This window comes from Balaenoptera musculus, chromosome X (assembly GCF_009873245.2).
Source record: "Balaenoptera musculus isolate JJ_BM4_2016_0621 chromosome X, mBalMus1.pri.v3, whole genome shotgun sequence".
Taxonomy (NCBI): Eukaryota; Metazoa; Chordata; class Mammalia; order Artiodactyla; family Balaenopteridae; genus Balaenoptera; species Balaenoptera musculus.
The window spans coordinates 128510784-128536009 of record NC_045806.1 but is presented as its reverse complement, the minus strand read 5'-3'; the positions used below and the strand labels follow the sequence as shown (position 1 = coordinate 128536009).

The 25226-nt window shown below is 37.3% G+C and overlaps 1 protein-coding gene across 3 annotated transcripts in view; it reads left to right on the top strand.

Annotated features, from left to right (window-relative positions):
* The window catches only part of TMLHE (trimethyllysine hydroxylase, epsilon), a 65122-nt gene that overhangs the window by 15866 nt on the left and 24030 nt on the right, over positions 1–25226 (top strand). For 2 of the 3 annotated variants that reach the window (XM_036840705.1, XM_036840706.1), the window contains exons 2-6: positions 3900–4081; positions 17494–17670; positions 17938–18217; positions 19822–19941; positions 23064–23300. In XM_036840705.1, the coding sequence (XP_036696600.1) occupies positions 3901–4081; positions 17494–17670; positions 17938–18217; positions 19822–19941; positions 23064–23300 (995 nt within the window). In that variant the 5' untranslated portion in view covers position 3900. The remainder of the gene's footprint in view (positions 1–3899; positions 4082–17493; positions 17671–17937; positions 18218–19821; positions 19942–23063; positions 23301–25226) is intronic. The other variant, XM_036840707.1, reaches the window with a different exon arrangement.

Here is a 25226-nt window from a genome sequence, read left to right as displayed (position 1 = left end):
CTAGCTTAATAAGTGGTTAATTTTTCTACCATGACTGTATATATTTGCCTTTACCAATGAGATTTTTCCTTTCATAATTTTCATATTTCTGGTGGTGGCCTTTTCTTTTCCACTTAGAGAAGTACCTTTAACATTTCTTGTAAAGCTGTTTTGATGGTGCTGAACCCTCGTAGCTTTTGCTTGTCTGTAAAACTTGATCTCTCCATCAAAACTGAATGAGAACCTTGCTGCGTAGAGTATTCTTGGCTGAAGTTTTTTCCCTCTCATCACTTTAAATATATGGTGCCACTTCCTTCTAGCCTGCAGAGTTTCTGCTGAAAAGTCAGTTGACAACTTTATGGGAATTCCCTTGTATGTAACTTGTTGCTTTACCCTTGCTGCTTTTAATATTCCCACTTTATCTTTAATTTTTGCCATTTTAATTACAGTGTGTCTTGGTGTGTTCCTTTTGGGGTTGATCCTGTTTGTGACTCTCTGTGCTTCCTGGACATGGATGTCTGTTTCCTTTCCCAGGTTTGGGAAGTTTTAAGCTATCATGTCTTCCAATATGTTTTCTGCCCCTTTCTCTCTTCTCCTTTTGGGACCCCTGTAATGCAAATGTTAGTACACTTGATGTTGTTCCAGAGGTCTTTTAAACTATCTTCATTTTTTAAATTTCTTTTTTCAGCTTAAGTAATTCCCACTACTCTGTTTTCCAGTTAGCTGATCTGATCCTCTGTATCATGTAATCTATTGTCGATTCCTTCTAGTGTGCTTTTTAATATCAGTTATTGCATTCTTCACCTTTGCTTGGCTCCTCTTTATATTGTCTAACTCTTTGTTAAAGTTCTCACTGTGTTTGTCCAGTCTTCTCCCAAGTTCTTTGAGCATCTTTATGATCATGACCTGAACTCTTTATTGGGTAGATTGCTTATCTCCACTTAGTTCTTCTTCTGGGATTTTATCTTGTTCCTTCATTTGGAACATATTCCTCTATTGCCTCATTTTGCCTAATTTTCTATTTTTATTTCTATGTATCTGGTAGGTTGTTACATTTCCCAACTTTGGAGAAGTGGCGTTTTTTATGAGGCATCCTATGTGTCCGAGCAGTGCACTCCCCTCTGGTCACCAGAGTTATATGCCCTGGGGGTGCCCCCTGTGTGGGCCCTTCTGTTGTGGGGGGCTGACTACTATGAGTGGTCTGGTAGGTATGGCAGGCCCTGTCTGGCTGATTATCAGGTTCTGCCTTGTACAGAGGCTGCTGGCCACTGGAGGTTTGGGCTGGGTCTCAAGAGGGATGGCTGCAGAGCCCCAGGAAATCCCAGGGCTAGTGCTGGCCCATGGGTGGGCAGAGCCCAGTCAGTGTGGCTTGTTGCAGGGCCAGTTGTCCCAGATCAAGCATCAGCCTGCCAGTGCATGGGGCCAGTTCCTGACATGGCTGACTGTGGCATCTGATATTACAAAGCTGGTGTCAGCCCACTGTTGAGTGGGTCTGGATCCTGGGGCAGCTAGCTGAGGGGCCCACGGTGTCTTAAAGCTGGTGTCAGCCTCCTGATGGGCAGGATTGTGGCCCAGGGAGGTCCTGGAGCTGGTGTTAGCCTGTTGGTTAGTGGGGTTGTGGCCCTGGTGATCTTGGGCCTAGTGTTGCCTCACTGGTGGGCAGAGTCAGGACCTGGAGTCTAGTACTAGTGCTAACAGGCTGGGGGTGGGTCCAGGTCCTGGTGCTAGTAATCTAGAGGGAGGATTCCACAATGTTCCTTGCCAGCACCAGTGTCCTCATGGTAGAATGAGCTCCCCAAATGGCTGCCACCAGTGTCTATGTCCCCAGAGTGAGCCACAGCTGCCTCCTGCCTCTCCAGGAGGTTCTCCAAGATCAGCAGGTGGGTCTGACCCAGGCTCCTTTCAAATTACTGCCTCTGCCCTGGGTCCTGGAGTGTGTGAGATTTTGTGTGTGCCCTTTAATGATGGAGTCTCTATTTCCTACAGCCCTCTGACTCTCCCAAAAGTAAGCCCCAGTTGCCTTCAAAGCCAAACGTTCTGGGGACTTGTCTTCCTGGTTCAGGACCACCAGGATAGGGAGCCTGATGTGGGGGCTCAGACCCCTCACTCCTTGGGTAGAACCTGTGCAATTGTAATTATCCTCCCACTTGTGGGTCACCCACCCAGGGGTATGGGTCTTGACTATACTGCATCTCAACTTTTCCTACCCATCTCATTGTGGTTTCTCCTTTATATCTTTAGTTGTGGAATGTCTCTTTTGCTCGTGTTTAGGTCATTCTCATAGATAGCTGCTCTGTACGTAGTCATAATTTTGGTGTGCCCCTGGGAGGAGATGAGTTCAGGGTCCTTACTCCAGCATCTTCTACAATGAGCAAATTTTATTTTGTAAGTAAATAAAAAACAATGAAGCACTTCTACAAAGAACACTGATCATATGGAGTCCTCCCAGTTTTCCCAGGCATAGTTAACCACTTTCTCCTTTGCACTTTTTCACTGTACTCTGTGTTTAAAACTACTATAGATAGTAGTAGTTGTCTTTCTTCCATACTAGATGATTATGAGATTCTTGAATGGTGGCTGGGATTGATTATATTTGTATTCCTAGTACTTAAGAAAGTACCCTATTTACACATGCTTAGTAATATTTGTCAAGTGAAATAATGAAGAAATGAATGAATGCACTTGCTTAAGAGTGTTTTTTGTGGGGAGTAAGCCATTGTAAATGGAGAAGAGTATTTGATTAAGAATTAAGCATTAGACTAAGGGTTGGAAATTTTTTTCTCTGAAGGGCCAGATAGCAAATATTTTAAACTTTGCAGGCCACATATGGTCTTGGTCCAATGTTATTGTTTTTATTTACAGTCCTTTAAAATGTAAAACCTGTATGTGGCCATATGAAAATAGGCATGGGCCATAGTTTGCCAGCCTCTGTCTTAGACTTTAACTCTCAATTTCCTAACCTATTTCAGAACCCTCCCTAATTCATCAGCAAATTCTATTATGTCTCTAGCTATGGCCTTTGTGTATGAAACCAATCAGTCCCTTTATTAGCTTACACCACACACTTAACATGTATATATCCACTCAAAATAAGCATTTTTAGCGGGTTTAGTGACCTTAAGGGGTTATTGAGAAGGTTCATGTCAAGCACCATACAGCTTCTCTGCAGTGGCATGGGTTTCTCCATCTTTTCCCACAGGATGAATTAATTCCTTTTAAGATCTTATGCAAATGAAGTTATTTTATTAATATTTCTGAAACCATGACACTTAGGGTGTCACCAACTCCAAGCAAGTTTATCAAGGTACTTTTGCCAATAGATATAGTTTATCCCTAATAATAACCACAATAATAATGATGATTAGAATGATAGCATATCATATATAGGACATATATAGGACTTACTATGTGACAACAAAGTTCTAACTACTTTAGTCCTCACACTAAACCCATGGGATAAGTATTATTGTCATCCTCGTTTTACAAAACAGGAAACAGAGACACTGAGAGTTTAAGAAACTTGCCCACAATCACATATAATCAGTGGAAAAGAAAGTTTCAAGGATTCAGGATGAGGATGATAATAGTGTCACAGTGGAGAGTCCCAGAATGATAAGCCCTAAAAAGCAATCCTTCCATATGTGGTTGGAAGGTTAAAATTAGTGATTTTCTAAAGAACCACTTCAGTTAGATAGCGGGGTGGAAGCAAGATTGCAATGCATAATATGAGTGGCTGGTGAGAAGATAGAAGTAATGGTTATCAACCACTTATGCTTAGCTGTTCAGAATTTCTCCTTTAATGCTGTGGTTGAGATAATAAAATCTGTTCTTTTACATAGTTAGATATGTAGTATCATTCCTACAGCCTTATAAACATTGTTTTATATTGTTACTAACACTCTCATTGTCAAATTTTCTAGGATGTGGTGCCGCAGGTTGTCCCATCTACAAAGCAGGCTCCAGGACCTGCTGAGGGGACGAGTCACATGTTGGGCCCTTCAACAGCCCAACTTCAAAAGCTTATTTCCATTAGCCATCCATTGGCACCATACAGCCTCCAAGTCTCTGAATTGTGTTTGGCAGCAACATGAAGATCATTTTGGTAAGATGTGTAGAGGCAGATACTTTATTTTTAATTGTGACAAAAAAACCAAAATTTAATACCGTAACCATTTTAAGTGTACACTTCAGTAGTGCAAAGTATATTTACATTATTGTGCAATGACAGATACTTTTCATGTGGACTGAAAGTACTTTCTGTGAAGTTGCGAAGACTTTTAACCATTTATTTCCAGGATTATTTTACAGGTTGCAAGAAAGACAAAACTAATATAGGGTAACAGGAAAATCTCATCCCAGCTAGGGAAAAGGAAGTCTGCTATGCCCCAGCCCCACTCTATCTCCCTGTCTCATCTAAGAAAAAATAAAGAAGAAAAAAAACCTCAGTATACAGGGGAGAGAGTTTCAAAGACATAGACTGGAAATTCTATAGCCAGGGAAAGTATTGGGTGGCATAGGGGAAAAAAGCTTTACCCCTGTGTATTAGTTTCCTGGCACTGCTGTGACAAATTACCATAAACTAATTGGCATAAACAACAGAAATTTATTCTTTCACAGTTCTAGAAGCAGGAAGTCTGAAATAAGATGTTGGCAGGGCCATGTCCTCTCTGAAGACTCTAGGAGAGAACTCTTCCTTCCCTCTTCTGGTTGCCAACAATCCTTGGTGTTCTTTGGCAACATCACTCCACTCTCTGCCTCCATCATCTTCCCTGTGTCTCTTCTGTGTCTTCAAATTTCTCTCTCCTTATAAGGGGACCATGTGTTGGATTTAGGGCCCACGCTAATCCAGTATGACCTCATCTTATCTTGATTATCTTCCAAGACCCTATTTCCAAATAACGTCTCATTCACATGTACTAGAAGTTAAGACTTCAACATATCTATTTGGGGAATGCAGTTCAACTCACAACACCCTGGAAAGGGACAAAAACAACCGTGAAGGCCACACTCCCAAAACATAGACCCACTATGCACTCCAAAGACTTAGACTTAATCCAAAGATTAGAGAATTCCCCTCCCCCCCACTACAACCAACTAATAAGCCTCCAGTTAAAATAGCAGTGGATTGCAGCTGCAAAAGACAGACTGTCTCTGAGGTGAAGCACAAAGAGAAGGGCCAAGGCCAAGAGGGGGGATAAAAACAAGATCACTAGAGAAATTTAAAGCCTCTGGTACCCATAGAGACAGTAAATGTCAAACGTAGCCCAGCTCTTGGCCAGATTGATATAGTCACCCATAAATTCCTATTTACCTCAGTGTCTACTGCTCTATACATGTCTGGCTGTCAACTATAAGAACAAAATTACAAAACATGCTAAAAGGCAAGAAATAACACAAGTTGAAGAGACAAAACACCATCAGAACTAGACTCACATATGACACAGGTGTTGAAATTTTCAGTCAGGAAATTTAAAATAACTATGGTTAATATCTTAAGGATTCTGATGGAAAAGGTAGACAAAATGAAAGACCAGATAGATAATGTCAGCAGGGTGATGGAAAATATAAGAAAGAATCAAAAGGAAATCAAAAGCACAGTAACAGAAATGAGGAATGACTTTGATGGGCTCATAAGATACAACAAGGGATAGAATCAGGTATAAAGATAGGTCAATAGAAATTACCCAGACTGAAATGCACAGAGAAAATGAGAGTGGAAACAAACAAACAAACAAAGAGTATTCAGGAAATGTGGAACAATATCAAAAGTTGTAACATATACATGAATGGAATACCAGAAAGAAAAGAAAGAAAGAACTAAGCAGAAGAAATATTTGAAGAAATAATTTTTGAAAGCTTTCCAAAATAAGTGTCAGACACCAAACCACATATCCAAGAAGCTTAGAGAAGCTTAGCATCCATTTTTAAACCCCCCCCCACACACAAAACCCCACACTTAGGCAAAAGAGTGAAAACAAAGAGCAAATCTTGAAGGCAGTCAGAGGTGAGAAAAACACTTCACTTACACAGAAACAGAAGAATTACAGCAGAGTTCTCATGAGAAACTATACAAGCAAGAACACAATGGAATGACAGTTTTAAAGTATTAAAAGGAGAAAAAAACTGCCAACCTGGAAGTCTATATCCAGCAATCCTTCAAAAGTGAGAGAGAAATAGACTTTCTCATATAACTTCTCAAAATACTGTAAAGGAATTTCTTCTGGCAGAAGAAAAATGATATAGGTCACAAACTTGGATCTACATAAAAAAATGAAGAGTGTTAGAAATGAGTGAAGATAAACTTTTTTCCTTAATTGCACTAAATTTTAATTATTTAAATAGTAATGGCAGTGTATTTGGTGTTCATAGCACATATAAAAGTGAAACAAATGACAACAATGTGACAGGATAGGAGGGAGAAATTAGGAATATTCTATTATAAGGTAAGTCAAAAGAACTGACAATACCAAGTTCTACCAAGGATGAATAGGAATCAGAGCTCTTTTTCATTGCTGTTGGCATGCAAAATAGTACAGCCACTTTGGATGACACTTTTAGAGTTATCTAAAGGTGTGCTTAGATTATTTAAAATGTACATTGTAAACATTAGGAAAACTACTAAAAAAGTTTTAAAAAATAGTATGAATAATAAGTCAAGAAATGAGATAAAATGGAATCATAAAAAACACCCAAGGAAAATCAGAGAAGGCAGAAAAAGAGGAAAAAAGAAAGGAAACAAGGAGTAAATACAACAAATAGAAAACAGCAAGAAGGTAGATTTAGAGCCAACTACATCAATAATCTCTTCAAATATAAATTGCCTAACCACACCAGTCAAAATACAAAGATTGTCAAAATGGATCAAAAAAATATTCTACTATATGTTGTCTACAAGAAACGCACTTTAAATATAAAGGCTCAGGATAAATGTTAAGGGATGATGTGGGGACAAGGGATATATGGAGCTGTCTGTACCTTTGTCTCAGTTTTGCTGTGAACCTAAAACTGCTCTAAAAAATAGTCTACTTAAATTTTTTTAAAATTTAAAGTTAAAGGATGGAAATAGAAACGCCATGCAATGCTAATCAAAACAACAGTAACTATGTTAATTTCAGACAAAACAGTCTTCAGAACATGGAAGATTATCATGGATAAAGAGGCACATAACATAGTGATAAAGGGGTCAGTTCTCCAAGAGAACATGTAACAATCCTAAAAATGTAGCACCTAACAATAAACCATCAAAATGCATGAAGCAAAAACTGACAGAGATAAAAGTAGAAATAAACAAATCCACAATTTCAGTTGGTTTTAATACCTCTCTCAGTAATCGATAGATTAAGCAGGCACCATCAACCAACTTGACCCAATTGATATTTATAGAACAATCCATCCAACAACAGTAAAGTACACATTGTTCTGAAGTTTAAATGAAACATTCATCAAGGTAGACCACATTCTGGGCCATAAAACAAAGCTCAAAAATTTTAAAGACTCTAAAAACATATAGAGTATGTACATTGACCATAACAGAAAAAACTAGAAGTCTATGACAGAAAAGTCCCAAATATTTGGAAATCAAGGTATACACTACCAAAAAATGTATAAGTATAATAAGTCTCAAGGAAAGTTAAAAATATTTTGAACTAAATGAAAATGAATATACAACTTATCAAAATTTGTGGTAAGCGACGAAAGCAGTGGTTGGAGGGGGATGTATGGCAATAAATACACACACACACACACACACACACAATCTGTGTGCAGACAACTACAAAACACTGATAAAAAAAATGAAAGAACATAAATAATTGGAAGGACTTTCCATGCTCATAGATTAGAAGACCCAATATTTTTAAGATGTGAATTCTCAGTATGATCTATAGATTCAGTGCAATCCCACTCAAAAAATCCCAGCAGACTTTTTTATAGATATTGACAAACTGATTCTAAAATGTATGTGGAAAGACAAAGGTATCAGAATAGCCAATACACTTCTGGAAAAAAATTAAGTCAAAGGGCTTAAATTAACCTTAGTACAGTTGACACAAACAACACAGGGGTTAGGGTGCCAACTTTCTGAGCAGTCAAAAATCTGTAATTTACAGTCAGCCCTCTGTATATATGCAGTTCCTTCATATATGTGGTTTTACATCCACAGATCAATTTAACTGCAAATCAGGTAGTACTATAGTATTTACTATTGAAAAAAATCTGCTTATAAGTGGACCCAAACAGTTCAAACCCATGTTGTTCAAGGATCAACTACAATCAAGGCAGTGTGGTGTTGTCAAAAGGATAGATACATAGAACAGTGGAACAAAATTGAGAGCCCAGAAATAGACCCACACAGATATGGTAAACTGATTTTTGATAAAAGTGCAAAGTCAATTCAATGGAGAAAGGACTGTTTTTTTCAACAGGTGGTGCTAGAACAGTTGGACATCCCTATGCAAAAGAGCAAAACAAAACAAAATGTTCACACCTGCCTCATACTTTGTGTAAAAAATAGCTCAAAGTTGATCATAAGCCTAAATGTAAAATGCAAAACTATAAAACTTGTATGAGAAAATGTTTGTTACCTTGGATTAAGCAAAAAGTTCTTAGATGCAACTTCAAAAGCTTAATGCATAAAGGGAAAAAATGGTAAATTGGACAATATCAAAATTCAAAACATTTTCTCTGTGAAAGACACTGTTAAAAGAATGAAAAGAAAAGCCACACAGACGTGGAGAAAATATTTGCAAACCACATGCTTGAGAAAAGATTTGTATGCAGATTTTAGAAAAACCTCTTAAAACTTAACAATAAGAAAACAAATAACCCAATTTTTAAAAGGGTAGAAAGATCTGAACAGACACTTCACCAGAGGACAAAAGTATGGCAAATAAGCATATGAAAACATGCTCAACATGATTTCATTAGGTAAATGCAAATTAAAGCCACAATGAGATGCCACTATACACCTATTAGAATGACTAAAATCCAAAAAAAACCTGGCAGTACTTAATGCTGACAAGAATGCAGAGCAATAGGAACTTGTATTCATTGCTGGTAATAATACAAAAATAGTATAGCCACTCTGGAAGAAAATTTGGTAGTTTCTTATAAAGTTAAACATGGACTTGTCAACAGTTGCACTCCTAGGTATTTACCCAACTGATTTGTAAACTTATGTCCACAGCAAAAACCCACACATGAAAAACCACTTTATTCATAATTGTCAAAAGTGGGAAGCTATCAAAATATCCTTCAATAGGTTAATTAATAAACTATAGTACATCCATACAATGGAATACTATTCAGCAATCAAAAGGAATGACATGACATTCTGTTGAAGGCAAAACTATAGGGACAGAAAACAAATCAGTGGTTGCTAGGGGTCTGGAGAGTGTGGTTACCCATAAGTATAGGGGAAATGCTAGAATGAATCATGTGGTACTGGATTATAGTTGAAGACATCAGTATAAACTCATGTTTAGCCTAATATAGATACAGATGGATAGATGCAGAAATAATTACAGTTGACCCTTGAACAATGCAGGAGTTATGGGTGCCAACCTTCTGTGCAGTCAAAAATCCACATATAACTTGTAGATTGCCCTCTGTATACACAGTTCTGAGTCCAAGCTCGCTCTGCTCGCTGCACAACAGGCCAATAAATCAGGAGACGAGGTGTTGAGGCAAGGAACCGTGACTTATTTGGAAACCCGGGCCTCCGAGAAGATGGTGGACTAATGTCCTAGAGTATCTTCTTATCGGGGTCTGGATGTCAGTTTCTTTTATAGAAAAGAGAGGGGGAGGAGATGAGGAAGTAAACTAAAAAGGCCACAAGTCTTGCAAAACATCTCCTGGTTTGGCCAGCCTCGGGGAGGGGATGTGTTAATTTCTTCTTTCTTGCAGCCATTCACTGGTGGGCAGGGTCAGGATGTTTCCCTGTGAGCTGAACAAAGGCACTTTAGTTTAACATTCAGGCAGAGGGGCAGGGTTCCCCGAAGCAGGCCATTATGTATGCCAATAGCTATAGACAACATCCTTTTAGTGATTATAGTAACAAAAAGCAACGGAGAGCAAAGGTTAAAATAAAAGAAACAGATCCAAGGTGGAGTCTGATTTTGCTCTTCCCTGCCACAGTTGCTCTGTATCCACATTTCCGCATTCTCGGATTCAACCAACCACAGACTGTGTAGTACCGTTCGTAGTATGTACTATTGAAAAAAATTCTGTAAGTGGACCTGTGCAGTTCAAACCCATGTTGTTAAAGGGTCGGCTGTATAGATAATGTTTTTACACATAGATTAGTATATTTCCTAGCTCTAGCCACTGAGAGGTCCTGGGAACAATGACACCACAGTGGCAATGAGCACACCCAGATCTTGGTTTCTAATACCATGCTCCAAGAAAAGGAACCAAGGGCTCCTTAGAAAAATGGACTATTCTAGAGCTGGGTCAGAGAAAATACAAGATGAGCCTGGAGAATCTTGAAGTCCCAGAAAGTAAGGAAGTGCTCAAAAAAATGATGAGGCAATGTTAAAGGGACACAGGAGCTAACTAAAAGAGCTTCTAATGGCCAATGCTGAAACAATTTGAGCAAGAAAATAAATAATGTAATATTGGATTATAACCAAAAGTGTAAAATAAATATCCATGAATCCATGCTGATATAAATAAATGAATAAATGGGGAGAGTACATATAAATGTCCCATACAAAAGAATTCCAAATAATTTATGTAGATATTCCTCCTCCCCCAACTATGGAGGTGGATCTTAAGTCCCCAGTCCTAGAATGCAGGCTGCACTTAGTGATTTGCTGGCAAAGAATAGAATATGGAAGGAGGGTGGGGTAACTTAAGTAGAGAAATGTAGCAAACACTACCTTTGATAGTATGTACCAGTGATATGATATGGTGAGAAGGGCACCTCACTTCTGTGGCTATCTTCCCAAAAACTTATAACCCCACTTTAACCATGATAAAAGCATCAGATAAACCCAAATTGTGGGACATTCTAACAAAATGCCTGACCAGTACCTCTCAAAACTGTCAAGGTCATCAAAAACTAGGAAAGTCACAGCCCAGAGGAGCCTAAGGAGACATGATGACTAAATGTAATGTGAGTCTTGGATGGGATCCTGGGACAGAAAAAAGACATTAGGGGAAAACTAATGAGATTCAAATAAATTATGGGATTTAATTAATAAATAATGTATCAGTATTCATTCATCAGTTGTGACAAATTTACCATACTAATGTATGATATTAGTAATAAGGGAAACTGGGCAAGGGCTATATGGGAACTCTTTGTATTTGCAACTTTTCTATAAAATTAAAATCATTCTGAAATTTAAAACAAATTTATTTACAGAGAGGTAGTAGAAACCTCAAGCCATAAGTTTCACTATGAAAGGGAATATGAGGTAGAGTGGTAGTGGAGGGGGATATTGTTTTAAGATGGAAGACATTGCAACATGTTCACTGATGAGAATGATCCAGTAGGAGGGGAAAATTTGATGATGCAAAAGAGGGGGATAGAAAAATTTCAGAAGTGTAGTACCTGGGTAGGAAAGGGAGAGGATCTGATTCATAAATGAGAGTGTTGGCCTTGATTAAGTGCACAGATATTTCAACCATAGTAACAAGAAGGAAGGCAGAATATATGGGCACAGATGCATGTAAGTGGGTGGATGTGGAGCATGGGTTTGTGGAGATTGTCTTCTAACTGCTTCCATATTCTCTTTGAAGGAGTAAGCAAGGTAATCAGTTGAAAGTGGGAAGGGAGAGGTGGTGGTGGCAGTTTGAGGAGAGAAGACACTATGTATAATAGTGTTCTTGGAGAGTGAGTAAGTGATTTTACTAAGAAATTATGCAAGGACTGTTTGGCAGCGTTGAGTACTCATTTGATATTTTTGGTGATGATTTTAAAATGAAAGTAACCAATACAGTTTAAATTTTTTTCTCTAACAATGTTTAGCTGCTTGGCTGCAGGCACAGAGGAGGTGTGGACCTGAGTGTATCCGGGTCAGAGCTTTGTCAGGGAAGCATGGCAGAGGGTGATAGGGGGGCAAGGGAGTTAAGGGTGTTGGCAAGGAATTAATTAAAATGACGGATCATGGAAGGTGGGCCCTGTAAGGAGGGAATCGAAGACATTAAAGGAGGCAAGATGATGGATAACAAAAAGGAGCTTATGGTCAATGGATTGGAGCTTTTTGTGTAGTTGAAGGATTATTACAGTGAAGAGTGCCTGAATAATTGAGCTGGAGAAGGAACAACAGGTAGTCAGAGTATAGGGTGTTTGAAATGAAAATTATGAAGGTATTACAATTAATAATGATGAAGCTGCCAAGAATGATGACAGGGGAAGGGATGATGGGGGTGACAGTAAAAGACAGTAAACTGATCTTCATTTATTTAAAAATAAAGCGACTCAGGAGATACATGATTAGAGTAATGAAGAAGTTTAGAGTTATATAGGATAGCATGAGCTTCAAAGCAGCAATGAGGCAACTATCCTACCAGGATTACTACAGCCTTGCCTTGCTCCCTTGATGGTCCAGAAACTAGAGCAGTTTTTCCAAAGTTCAATCTGATTTTAGTACTCTGATTTTAAAAATCGCTTTATAGAGAGGCCCACTGTTAGAGATGATGATTGCCTGAAGGTGGCAGGAGAAAAGAGTGGAAATGGAGAGGTCAGGTGGATTTCAGAGTGACAGAGGAGGCGGAAGTAACAAACCTTGGTGATTGATTAAATGTAGGTTACAAGAGAAATGAGTTGAGTCCTAAGTTTCTCTTCTGTATTGACATTTTGGCAAGACCTAATTAATAAACATTTGTTCAGTGTCAACTTTATACAGAACTGAGAACTTCTAGAGAACCAAAGATGGAAGACATAGTCCCTACCTTAATGTAAACATAAAACATAAAATGAGTAAATAAATATAAGAAGCATAAATAGCTTATGCCATATGCAAATGCAAATTAAATTGATACATACCAACTACTTAATTTCAAAGAAAATGTAGGGTTAGTCAAGGAAGCTTCCTTGAATTAAATTAATTTTTAGCTAGATTTTGAAAGAAAAGATGGTCATTTAATTAGAGGAGCCTGTAATTTTAAGGAGAAAAATGGCAAGAGCAGAGGTAATAATGAATTCCAGCCATGGAAAGGACAGTAAGCATACCAACTTGACTAAAATGAAGGGGATTTTTTGGAGCTTTTTAAGATATGAGTCCATCCCCATAGTACAAATTATTCCACTACTGTACAGTATGTGCCTGGCAACTTCTCACCCATCTAATAGGGCAGGAGAAGATCATCCATAGTTTTGACGACAGGATCATTCTCATTTCTGAATGAGCAAGTACCAGGAGCCAGGCGTTGTGATAAATGCAAAGCATGCAGTGATGGAGAAGACACATTCCCTATCCTCAAGGTACCGTCTTATGGCAAAAACAAACACACAGTTATAAAACAGTGTGATAAATGCTTTTAGACAGCATATGGAGTGCTATAAGAACAAGAGGAGAGTTACCTAACCCAAACTAAAGAGTTATAAATGACTGCCTACAGGATTTGAGCAGAGTCATGAATATTTAAATATGAATTAGGCAAGGGAAAAAGGGTGAGAAGGTAAGAATGAATGTTCTGTTCAGAGGGAACTGCATGTGCAAGAGCTTGAAGGTTATAGTTTGTCAAAACCCTGGATTACCTCAGTGTAATGACCAATCTGAATGAGGGTTGGTGGTACTTAATCACTTTTATCACTCTAAGGGAGTGGTTCTCAATATTTTTAGTTTATGAATCTCATAGAAATTCTGTTGCAAGCTATGGATCCTCTCCATAGAAAAATACAGAACTACACACACACACACAGTTTTACATATCATTCCATGGATCCTAGGTCAAGAACTCCAACTTCAGATCACCACCAAATAATAGCCCCATTCCACAGTATCAGCAGCTGCTATATCAGAGACTCTTTCAATTAACTTCAGTGTCTGGATTTTCAAGCATTCAACACCAACTTTTGACTCATAACTAGAAGATGTTATAGGTACATGGAGGTGATGCCCCAGTGGTCCACTCTGCTTCTCTCCCAAGGATGTTAGAAGGGAAAGGCATTTCCTCCCAGGTAATAAGCTACCTACTAGCAGCATGCCTGACTTAGACAATAGGATTTCTTGTAATACTCTTCTCAGACAGTTTGTATGGACTGCAAGGGTCACTCTTTTCTGTTTCTATATGTATCTCAGGGTTTTTTGTTGAAAATCTGGACATTTTAGGTAATACAGAAACTGATTTCTGACCTCGCAGGGGGATTGTTGCTGTATGTGTGTTTTGTTTATTTGTTATTGACGTCTCTGGAGTAATTGGTTTTTATTTTTAACTGTGGCTTCTTTGTATCACAGTGGGGTCAGCATAACTCAGTGGTCCTCAACTGGGGGGGTTTTGCCACTACAGGAGACACTTGGCAGTGTCTGGGAACATTTTTAGTTGTCACAGCTGACGAGGAGGATGCTTCTAGCATCTAGTGTGGGTGGAGGCTAGGGATGCCCTAGATGTCCACAGTACCAAGGTTTGAGAAACCCTCGTATAGTTTAGTGGCCGGCTAACAGTTGGTCAGAGGTTAAGCTAAAAACCTTAAGCCAGTAAGGCTTCCACCTTTTCCCAATGGATGTGTGTGTGGATTGGGGCACACAAAGTTTCGGCTGTTTATAAGTCTGCCCAGGCTTTCAGTTTCTGCCATTCTTCACATGTCTCCATTGTGCCTCACATTCCTCCAGGGGCATGTAGATAACTAGGGACCTTTCCAATCTCTCCTTATTGTGCACACAGCCCTGCATGTGTGCACAGCCTTACCGAACACAGGGGATGTGAGGGGGCTTTCCAAGGCCCACTATAGCTGTCTCATTCCCTTGATCCCCCTGATAGATTTCTGGCTGTTCTGCGGATCTATTGCTTGTCCCAACCAGTATGCCTTCCTTGATTGTTTTCAACACCCAGGGGCATGGAGTTTTAATGTGCTCTGCTCCAGATCACTTTAGTCCCCTTCAGCAGCAAAGCTGCTGGCTTTCTTGGCTTGCCTGCCCTGGTAGAACTATTGCTGATGGAGCTGGTAGGGGTGGGGTAGGGAGTGGAAGCACCCCAAGCGAAAACACACAGATTCCCACTGTTCTTACCCAAGGTTCAATAGTTTTTCTTGACTAAATGCTTCTTAATTTGTTGTAAGCCTTTGGTCAATTTCCAGGTCCTAAAATGGTTGTTATTGGTAATTTTGTCCAGTTTTATCATTGTTATTGGGGGAGAGGATTTTCCAGGCTCCTTACTCTGCCTTTCCTGAAGTCTCACCTTCAGAGATTCTCAAGACTACACTTTGAGAAACACTAGCATAGGACTTTGGGGTTGGACAACTTGAGTTCACGTCCTAGGTTCACCACCTAATGATTATATGATCTTACAAAGTTATTTAACATCTCTGAGCTTTAGTTTCCTGTCCTTAAAGTGAGAATGATAACATTGTACAAAGTTAATTTGAGGAGTCCAGATATACTGCATTTTTTAACTGTTTATTAGGATCTCATTGTAGATACACCACAGTTTATTCAGCTATTCCTCGACTTCCCCCACTGACAGACATTTAGTCTTATTTTCTAATTATTTTGCTATTATAAACAAAACTATTATGAATATCCTTGTGCATACCTCTTCATATGTGACGGTTTCTATAAGGTAAGTACTGAGAGGTAAATTTCTGGGTCAAGCAATAAATATACACATTTTTTATTATTTTCATAGAAACTTCCAGATTGCCATTCAGTGTGTCTTCACCAATTTATACTCACATTACCAGTGTTTGAGAGTATGCATTTCTCCACATCTTTTGAAAACACATGTTTTAATCAAACTTTAAAATTTTTGTCACTCTGATGGATAAAAAATGATATCTTAATACCCATTTCTCTGATTACTACTAAGGTTAGAAGAGTTCATGTGTTTACTGGTCATTTCTGGTGACTTTCCTATTGATATCCTTTGGTCATTTTTCTATTGAGTTTTTATCTTAATGATCACAAGGATTTATTCTATATCCTGGGTATTAACCCTTTTATGTTAAAAAGATTTTTCCTGTTACTTGTCTTTTAACTTTGTTTTTTACATTGTTTGCAAAACAGAAGGTTTTTATTTTCGTATACACAAATTATCTTTTATGCTTTTTGTGTCATATTAAAAAGGCTTTTCCTACCTCAGAGTTGTCAATATATAACAGTTTTATTTTTTATCTTTTACTCTATCAGTAGTTTACTGTTGAGGCTGACGTGACTCTAGAATCAACTTTTCAAGATTCATTTTTCCAAAACTAGTTATTGAGTAATCTATCTTTTCACCACTATTACAAAATACCACCTTTAACATATACCATATTTTCATGTACAGTTGAGTCTGTTTTGAGACTCTATTCTGTCCCCTTGATCTGTTAGTCCATTCTGCATGAATATCATACTTTTTAAATGACTATAGCTTTATAATACATTTTTATATCTAGTAAGACTTCCCCTCCATGCCTTTCTTTTTCTTTCTCAAAATTGTTACTTTATTAATTCTGAGTATGATTCTTGGAATTAGCCTGTCCAGTACATGAAAATTTTCACTGGGATTTGGATTGAAAGTACATGGAGTTCTGTGTATTAATTTGTGGGAGAATTCCTATCTTTTCATTATTGAATCTGCCCATCTGTGAGCATATTTCTCCATTCAAGTTTCCTTCAAGTCTTTCAGGATAGTTTTATAGATTTCTCCATAGTAGTCTTCCACATTTTCATTTTTTTCCCAGACACTTTATAGTTTTTGTTCCTCTTATAAATTTGAACTCCTTTTTATTTACCTTGTCTAAATGAATAACCTGATGTATAAGAAAGTTTGATTTTTTGCTAACTTTTTATTTTGATACATCTTCAAACTAACAGAAAAGTTGCAAGAATGGTACAAGGACCTCCTTTATATCCTCTATCTATGTCTTCTTTTTATATACTTGAATGGCTTCATTTTCCAAATTTAGAACTCTGATCTGTTTTGAGTTTATCATGGACACCCAGTGACAATATGAGGTATGGACTCAATTTTATCTTTTTGCAAATGATTATCAGTTGTCCCAACACCGTTTATTTAAAAATTCATATTTTCCACAGTGATTACACCTGCCAGTTTTTACGTACCAAATTTCTATATGCATTCATGTATATTTTTGGACTTTTTATACTCTTCTGTTGTTTTATCTGCCTTTTCCTATACCAACATCACACTGTTTTAATCATAGAAGTTCTATACTATGTTTTAATATCTAGTAGGGGGCTAGTGTCCCCCTCATTGCTCTTGCTTATTTCTTGGTAGAAGACTTTTTGAAGGAAGTTTTCTGGGTCCTGATTTTTTAGTTTTCCTAAATAAATATTTATTTATTTTTACAAAATAAATAATGTAAAATAATATAATAATATAAAAAGAGTGTGATCTTTTCCTTAGAACTGCAATATGCTAACACCGTGATGCGCTTCGATTATGTCTGGCTTCGAGACCACTGCCGCTCAGCATCTTGCTACAACTCTAAGACTCACCAGCGCAGCCTAGACACTGCCAGTGTGGATTTATGTATCCAGCCAAAGACCATTCGTCTGGATGAGACCACACTCTTTTTCACTTGTGAGTGGACAGGAGACTTGGTCTTCTTCGGGGTACTCTTTTAAAGAACAATTGTTTTACAAAAAATGGTTTGCCCCTTTCCAAAACAAGGTATTCTTTTAGTTACTCTTTGTTTTTCCTTTCTTTGGAAGCATTTATTTTTGAACCTTTTATTTTTCTTCTTAAATAAAATTGCTCTAATCTACAGCTGACATCATTCTTAACCAGTAAATTATTGGCAGTATTTATAATTATTATTTTTAATGCCTTTTATTTTTCCCTTAAAAGGGCCAGATGGTCACGTGACTAGATATGATTTGGATTGGCTGGTGAAAAACAGCTATGAAGGGCAGAAACAAAAGGTCATCCAGCCTAGAATCTTATGGAATGCTGAAATCTACCAGCAAGCCCAAGTTCCATCTGTAGATTTCCAGAGCTTCTTAGAAACCAAGGAGGGACTGAAGAACTTTCTACAGAACTTTCTGCTCTATGGAATTGCTTTTGTAGAAAATGTCCCTCCTACTCAAGAACACACAGAGAAGTTGGCAGAAAGGATCAGCTTGATCAGGTAAGTCATTAGTTTCCTGATATCTGCAGAAATTAATTTCCAGTGACAGGTATGGTCACCCTCGTTTTTCCAGAATATTTTGTGGCCTGAACAATGGGATTCCCATTTATAGTGCTTTATTTGAAGCCCAGATTTCTAATCTCTAAAGACACTTACATGTTAAATATGGTGAAGACTTCAAAGTCATTGGTATTTTTTTCGAGCCCAGTGATGCTCAAAGTAGGAGTTAGTCATTGTACACTAGAAAGAGCACTAACTGTGAGTAAAGAAAACCGGATAGTAGTCTGAGTTCTACCATCAAGCAGTTGGGTAAACATAGACAACTGCATAACACACACACCCCTTCCCTCAATCCCCACCCCCACCGCCCCAGTAGCCTCTATTTTCCTATCTGATCAGTAACAGGATTGAATAAGATGGTGTCTAAAGATCATCTGCTTTTGACCTTCTATTATTCCTAAGGCTTAATTCAGAGCCTGGTTGTTAATGCTACTGCCTTATACTGTATAGCATTTAACCAGCATATTCAAATCCGTTATTTTCATTGGTCATTATAGTAATCCTGATAAGTGTGTATTTTATCTCCTGTTCTACTGATGAGGCTCTTGAGGCTCAAATGTATTAAGTGGCTTGCCCAGGACTGCTCTGCTTGTAAGCAGTAGAACTGGGATTCAGATAGCTCAGGTTTCCTGATCCTAAATACAATGTTCTTTCCATTGCATTTCTAGGTAGTATATAGATTTATCTTCTGTAGTATTAAATGTGATGTAAACCAACTTTGTTATAATTAGTACTTTCCTTTTATTTCATAAGAGCCAGATATAGCTCATTGTGTAGCAGACAGTATGCTGGGTCATTTGCCCTATCCTAGTAGAGCATAATTAACATTTGTGAACCATTCAGTTTCAAACACAGTTTGAGAACTATCAAGTAAAAAAGCTGTGCTAGTAGGCAATAAGTTGACAGGGCTTTAGAGGTTATAGTTCAAAAGGAAGGCCATTTCCTGTTTGGATTTTGAGGGTTCAGAGAATAAGATGAACTCTGAAAGCTAAAGAATTAAAGTGACCTTTAGTCAGATCTGAGCCTACTAGGAAAATAACTATGAAATCAAAACCCATGATGTTATTGTATCTCTCCTCAAGGAGAGATACAATAACAGTGATACAGCAACTCTCACTAAATACTTGCTAATATAAACTATCCTTTCTCTTTTTCTTATTCCTCCATGTCTAAAAGATGGGTGAAGATCTACATTAATCACTTCTAAAAGCAGCTACCCAAAAACATCTTTTTCTATGTGAGGAAGGTGAGTGCAGGACAGAAGTTTGAGTGTGAAAGCTATTAAAAGTAGATACATAAACACAGTGGCATGATTCCCTAAGCTTTCAAACTTTATTATCCTTTCACCCTTTTCCCCCCAGCTTCCTAGAATATTACTCAGTGGAGGAATTGTTTAGACTGGTGATGTGTTCAACTGTCATATTTACCTTATAGATGGAAATCTGGAGCCAAACAATCTATTGTTATTTGTGAATAATTAAAGAAAGTATTGGAAAGAGTTTTGAATGATAAGAATGAAAGGTTTCCTATACTTCATTTGACAGAGAAACCATCTATGGGAGGATGTGGTATTTCACTTCAGACTTCTCCAGGGGTGACACTGCATACACCAAGCTAGCTCTGGATCGGCACACTGACACTACCTATTTTCAAGAGCCCTGTGGGTAGGTGGATTAGAATTTTCCAAAGTGGGATCATTACGTGTGATGGTCTTGAATAGTTTCTTAATCATTCTCTGTTTTATTTGAACCAAGATCATATCTGCTGCTGCTGATTTGTATGACTGTTTCTTTTCCTTAGAAACATGATCATTTTTAAACACCCTAGCTCAGTCTTCTTTAGACTTATAGGAATAAAATTTTTGAAATGATTGAAAATCTACCTGACTACATAAATGGATGTAAATTTTGTTTAATTTACATTTTTTCTCAAAGTAATTACAAATAACTTACCAAAAATGTATTGATTAACCATTAGTTTGGGAATTTGTACAGTTTTTCATATTTAGTTGTTATATTGCAAAGGGTTCAATCTTCCAAACACAGCTACTTTGGGTATGGTAGTAAGAGGAATTTAAATCCAATTTACAAGAAGTTGGAGAGGAGGAATGAATGAAAAATAACCTTCTCACATGGACTCAGAAGCTATTGAGTCAAAGATAACGCATACCATACTTTTTTCCAGCTTTATTGAGATATAATTGACATATGACATTGTGTAAATATAAGGTGTACAATGTGTTGATTTGATATGGTCATATACTGTAATATTATTACCAGTAGCTAACAGAGAGTAGATCTTAAATCTTCTCACCACAGAAAAGAAATAGTAATTATTTGACATGATGCATTGATTTCCTTTAAGGGTTTGGAGCCTAAGAATATTTGGTTCAGAGGAGGAAGAATAAAGCATCTTTTTGACATCCTGCTCAATGTTATTGATATACAAAAAGCCCTGCATCCTCATTCTACAGGATGCAGAAGGAAGAATATGAGGAAATGGGATGAGAAACAGTTGGACAGGGGTTGAGGTTCAAATATTGACTAGCTCTTTTCTCTCTGACCACTACCAGAGATACACGGTTGTCTGTGCCTTTAATTTAACCCTTTCTAATCAATGGCAAGGACCAAGTACATTAGCAGTATAATGAGAGTGGTTAAGAGTTCAGGCTATGGCATCAACCAGACCTGGATTTGTATCCCACCTGGAACATAGGTTAGCTTTGTGATCTTGGAAAATAACTTAACCTCTCTATGCCTCAGTTTATTCATCTGTAGAATGGGACTAGTAATAAAACCTGTCCATTTGTATTGCTTAGGGATTAAGTTACATGATGTATTTAAAGCACTTGGCATACTTCCTAGAACATAATAAATGTTCAATAAATACTAGCTATTATTATTATCATTTTAGCCATTGTCATCATCATCATCATTGTTATATGCCTTACGCTTTCTAAAGCTACCTTTGCTCAGGATCTCATCCTTTCCAACCTCCTTGGGGATTTCTCTCTCCTGTATCTTCAGCCTTCCATACATATTGACTCCTTCCTATCAGCTTCTCATTTCTTGAATCTCTACTTTTGTACACTCTATCTCCTTCTAGTTACAGCCCCGCCTTACTCCTCACCTTCACAGCTAAACTTATTAAAATAATTGTCTACATTCAGTGTCTTTTCATTCTCACTTCTCATTCACTCTTCAAACCTGTAGTCAGCTAGTTTATCCACCCCCCTCCCAATTAAAATTAATCTCTCCAAAGTCACCAGCAACTAACTTATTGCCATACCCAGTGTGTACCTTTCAGTCTTCATCTTATTTGACCCCTGGGACCATTAACCACTACCTCTTCTTAAATATCCTTTCTTTTCTAGTTTTCCTTCTATATCTATAGCCATTTTTCCTCAGTCTCCTGTGCCAGCTTATTTTCCTTTGTCCATGTTGTAAATATTGTTGTTTCTCAAGGTTTTCTCCTTCTCCCTCTTTTCTTACTTGAAATGATCTCTCCAAATGACTTCTTCCATGCTCTTGGCTTTAGCTATCACCTACAGACAACTACAAAATCTACCTCTCTTCTAAGGTAAACATCTTCAACTGGCTACTAAGTAATCCTAACCTAGAAATTTCACAGAAAGGTCAACATAGCCAGAACTGACCTTTCTCATTTTAATTGTATTTACCCTAGGTTCTCCTTGATTTTATTCCTTCTATCTTTATTTATGTTTATTACTTATTTTACTTTGTTGTTTACTTTTCCTTATTTTTGCTTTTTTCCTAAATTACTATTAATTTTATTTTCCCCTTGTTAATTTGAAATTTTTACTTTAGTTTTCCAGTCCATTAATAGTTGCATTTCCTTTTCCTGTTAAATTTTCAGCCATATATAACTCAACTATTTCAACATGTCCTTAAACTGAACCTCTTCCTCAACCCCTCTCACCCCCTTATTATCATCCAATTATGCATCTGCCTGCGTTCTCTTGACAGATGGCATTATTATTTGTCAGGTTGTCCAGGTGAAAAACCTGCAGTCATTCTAGATATTTGCCTGTTCTTCGTCCTCCATCATGTTGCTTAGGTGTGTCCTCTTTTCTATAAAACCCTTCTCTAAGCTCAAGCCCTCAGTATTTTTCTCTGCTATTTCAGTTATCCAAGTTGTTTTCCATGTTTTTTGTCATCTTGCTTCCCACCAGTTCATCTCCCATCTCAGTTTAAACTCCTTGTTGTTTTGCGTTGATATCTTTGGTCATACTTTTTTTTTTTTTTGGCCTGGAATGCCCTCTCCTCACCTCAATCTCATTTCAGCCCAACTCTTGCTCATTCTTTAAGACTAAGCAAAACCATTCTCATCCACCTCCAAAAACATTTCTCTATACAACACACCACTACAATAATTTCCTCTGTTTATGGCCCCACTGTATCTTGTATACAACTTTATTATAGTGCCTGTTGGTACTTACTTGCTTCATCTCTTCTTAGTAGACTGGCCTTCTTTAAAACAGAGACTATACCTTATTCATGACGGTATTCCCTGGGTCTGTCACATATAGCCATCAATACATGTTAAATATGCTTAGGAGGAACCTGTAGTGGCATTAATATTTCAAAGCACAAAAAAGTACAGCTGGCTATGAAGGGAAGGCAATTGGGAAATGAGATTTATTTCTTAGTGAAAAGAAAATGACACAAGTGGAGTCAATAATCATTTCATATATATTTTTTCTAAAATTTTGATATATTCTCTTTTCTCCACTGAACAGAATAATTTAATTTTTCCCCCTCTTTAGCATTCAGGTGTTTCACTGTCTTAAGCATGAAGGAACAGGTGGCAGGACACTGCTAGTAGATGGATTCTATGCAGCAGAACAGGTACTTCAGAAGGCACCTGAGGAATTTGAACTCCTCAGCAATGTGCCATTGAAGCATGAATATATTGAAAATGTTGGAGAATGTCACAACCACATGATTGGGGTAGGGCCAGTCTTAAATATCTACCCATGGAATAAAGAGCTCTATATGATCAGGTGAGTACCAAAGAACTATCTCTCAGTGTAATGTATTTGTCAGATATTAGTCTTCTAATGTAATGAAAATTCCTAATATCCTATGTCTGTCACATTTTAATATTGATATTGTATAGCTTTCTATTAGTACAATTTCCATTCTTATTATAATTCCCATGGAATAATGAATAGGCCAACAGACAAGGAATGCTAGATTGGAGGGGGCAGATATTTCACATAGCATTTAAAAAGGAAAACGTTTTAAAACAAAAAACAGTTATTAAATTGTGCTCAGTCACCAAATAGCTAAGGGTACCCAAAGGCATGATAACAACAACATTTGACTGTTGCCTAGATTTATGCAAATCTCCTGACCTGTGTATATCCAATAGTCTACTAGATATTGCCGCCTAGTATCTTGTAGGATCATAAAGCACAGTTTATTCAAAACTGAACTCATCATCTCCACTCATTTCAAGCCTTCTCCTTCACACCGAATTGTGAGGATAAAAATAAATTGTTGCCCCTGTCTTTGCCCCTGGATTGTAGTAGGAACTACATAAATACTAAATCACTTCCCTGGGATAAGCTCCACTGGAAAACTCTCCCTCAGTCATTCTTATATCTCAATTGCCTAGAACAATGAGTAGGTGCTCAATATTTTCCCCAACATTTTATTACAAACATTTTTCATAATACAGAAAAGTTGAAAAGCATTTACAAGAAAACTCATATACCCACCACCTAGATTCTACCATTGAGATATTACTATACTTACTTTATTACCTATCTATCCATCTTTCTATCCCTCTGTTTATCTATCAATTAATCTTATTTTTGATATATTGGAAAGTACATTGCAGATATGAGTATATGTCCCCCTAATATACTTCAACATTTATAACCTTAAGTCTAAAGTTCAATATTTGTTTACAGATCTTTAATTTTGATATAAAATATACATACAGTGATGTTATAAATATTGAATATACACTTGCTGAGTTTTGAAAAATGCATACACCTATGTAACCCAAACCCCTATCAAGATATCGAATATTACCATCACTACAGAAAGTAACTTTATTCCCCTTCTCAGTCCAACCCTGCACATACACTGAGAGGAAAACCCTGTTTTGATTTTTTACCACCATAGATTAGTTTTGCCTGTTCTAGAAATTCATATCATGGAACAAATCCATTCTTTTATGAATAAACACCTGGGCTGTTTCCTGTTTGGGGTTATTATGAATAAAGCTTCCATGAATGTTCATGTAAAAGTATCTTTGTAGATATGTGTTTTCATTTCACTCAGATAAATACCTAAGAATGGAACTGCTGGATCATAGAGTAGATGACTTTTTAGTTTCATTAGCAACTGCCAGAACTTTTACTAAAGTACTTGTTCCATTTTACATGGACATCAACAGTGTATGAAAGTTGTACCCACTCCACATCCTTGTTAATACTTGGTGGTGTCAGTCTTATTAATTTTAGCCATTATAGTGGGTATCTCCTTGGGGTTCTAATTTGCATTTTTTGGTGACTGATGATGTTGAGCATCTTTCCATGTGCATGTTGACCATTCATATATTTTCTTTTGCTAAGTATCTAGTTAGATCTTTTGCCCATTTTTTCACTGGACTGTCTTTTCATTATTGAGTTGTAGGAGTTCTTTATATACCCTGGTTACCAGTTCTTACCTGATATGTTTTAGGAATATTTTCTTCTAGTCTGTGGCTTACCTATTTATTTTTTTAACCGTGATGTTTGATAAGCAGAAAATTTTAATTTTAATGAAATGTAGTTGATCAGTTTTTTCCTTAATGATCATTGAATCTGTGACCTGCATAAGAAATCTTTGACTACCCCCATGACATAATGATATTCTCCTATGTTTTCTAAGGGTGTTATGGTTTTATCTTTTACATCTAAGTCAGTGATCTATCT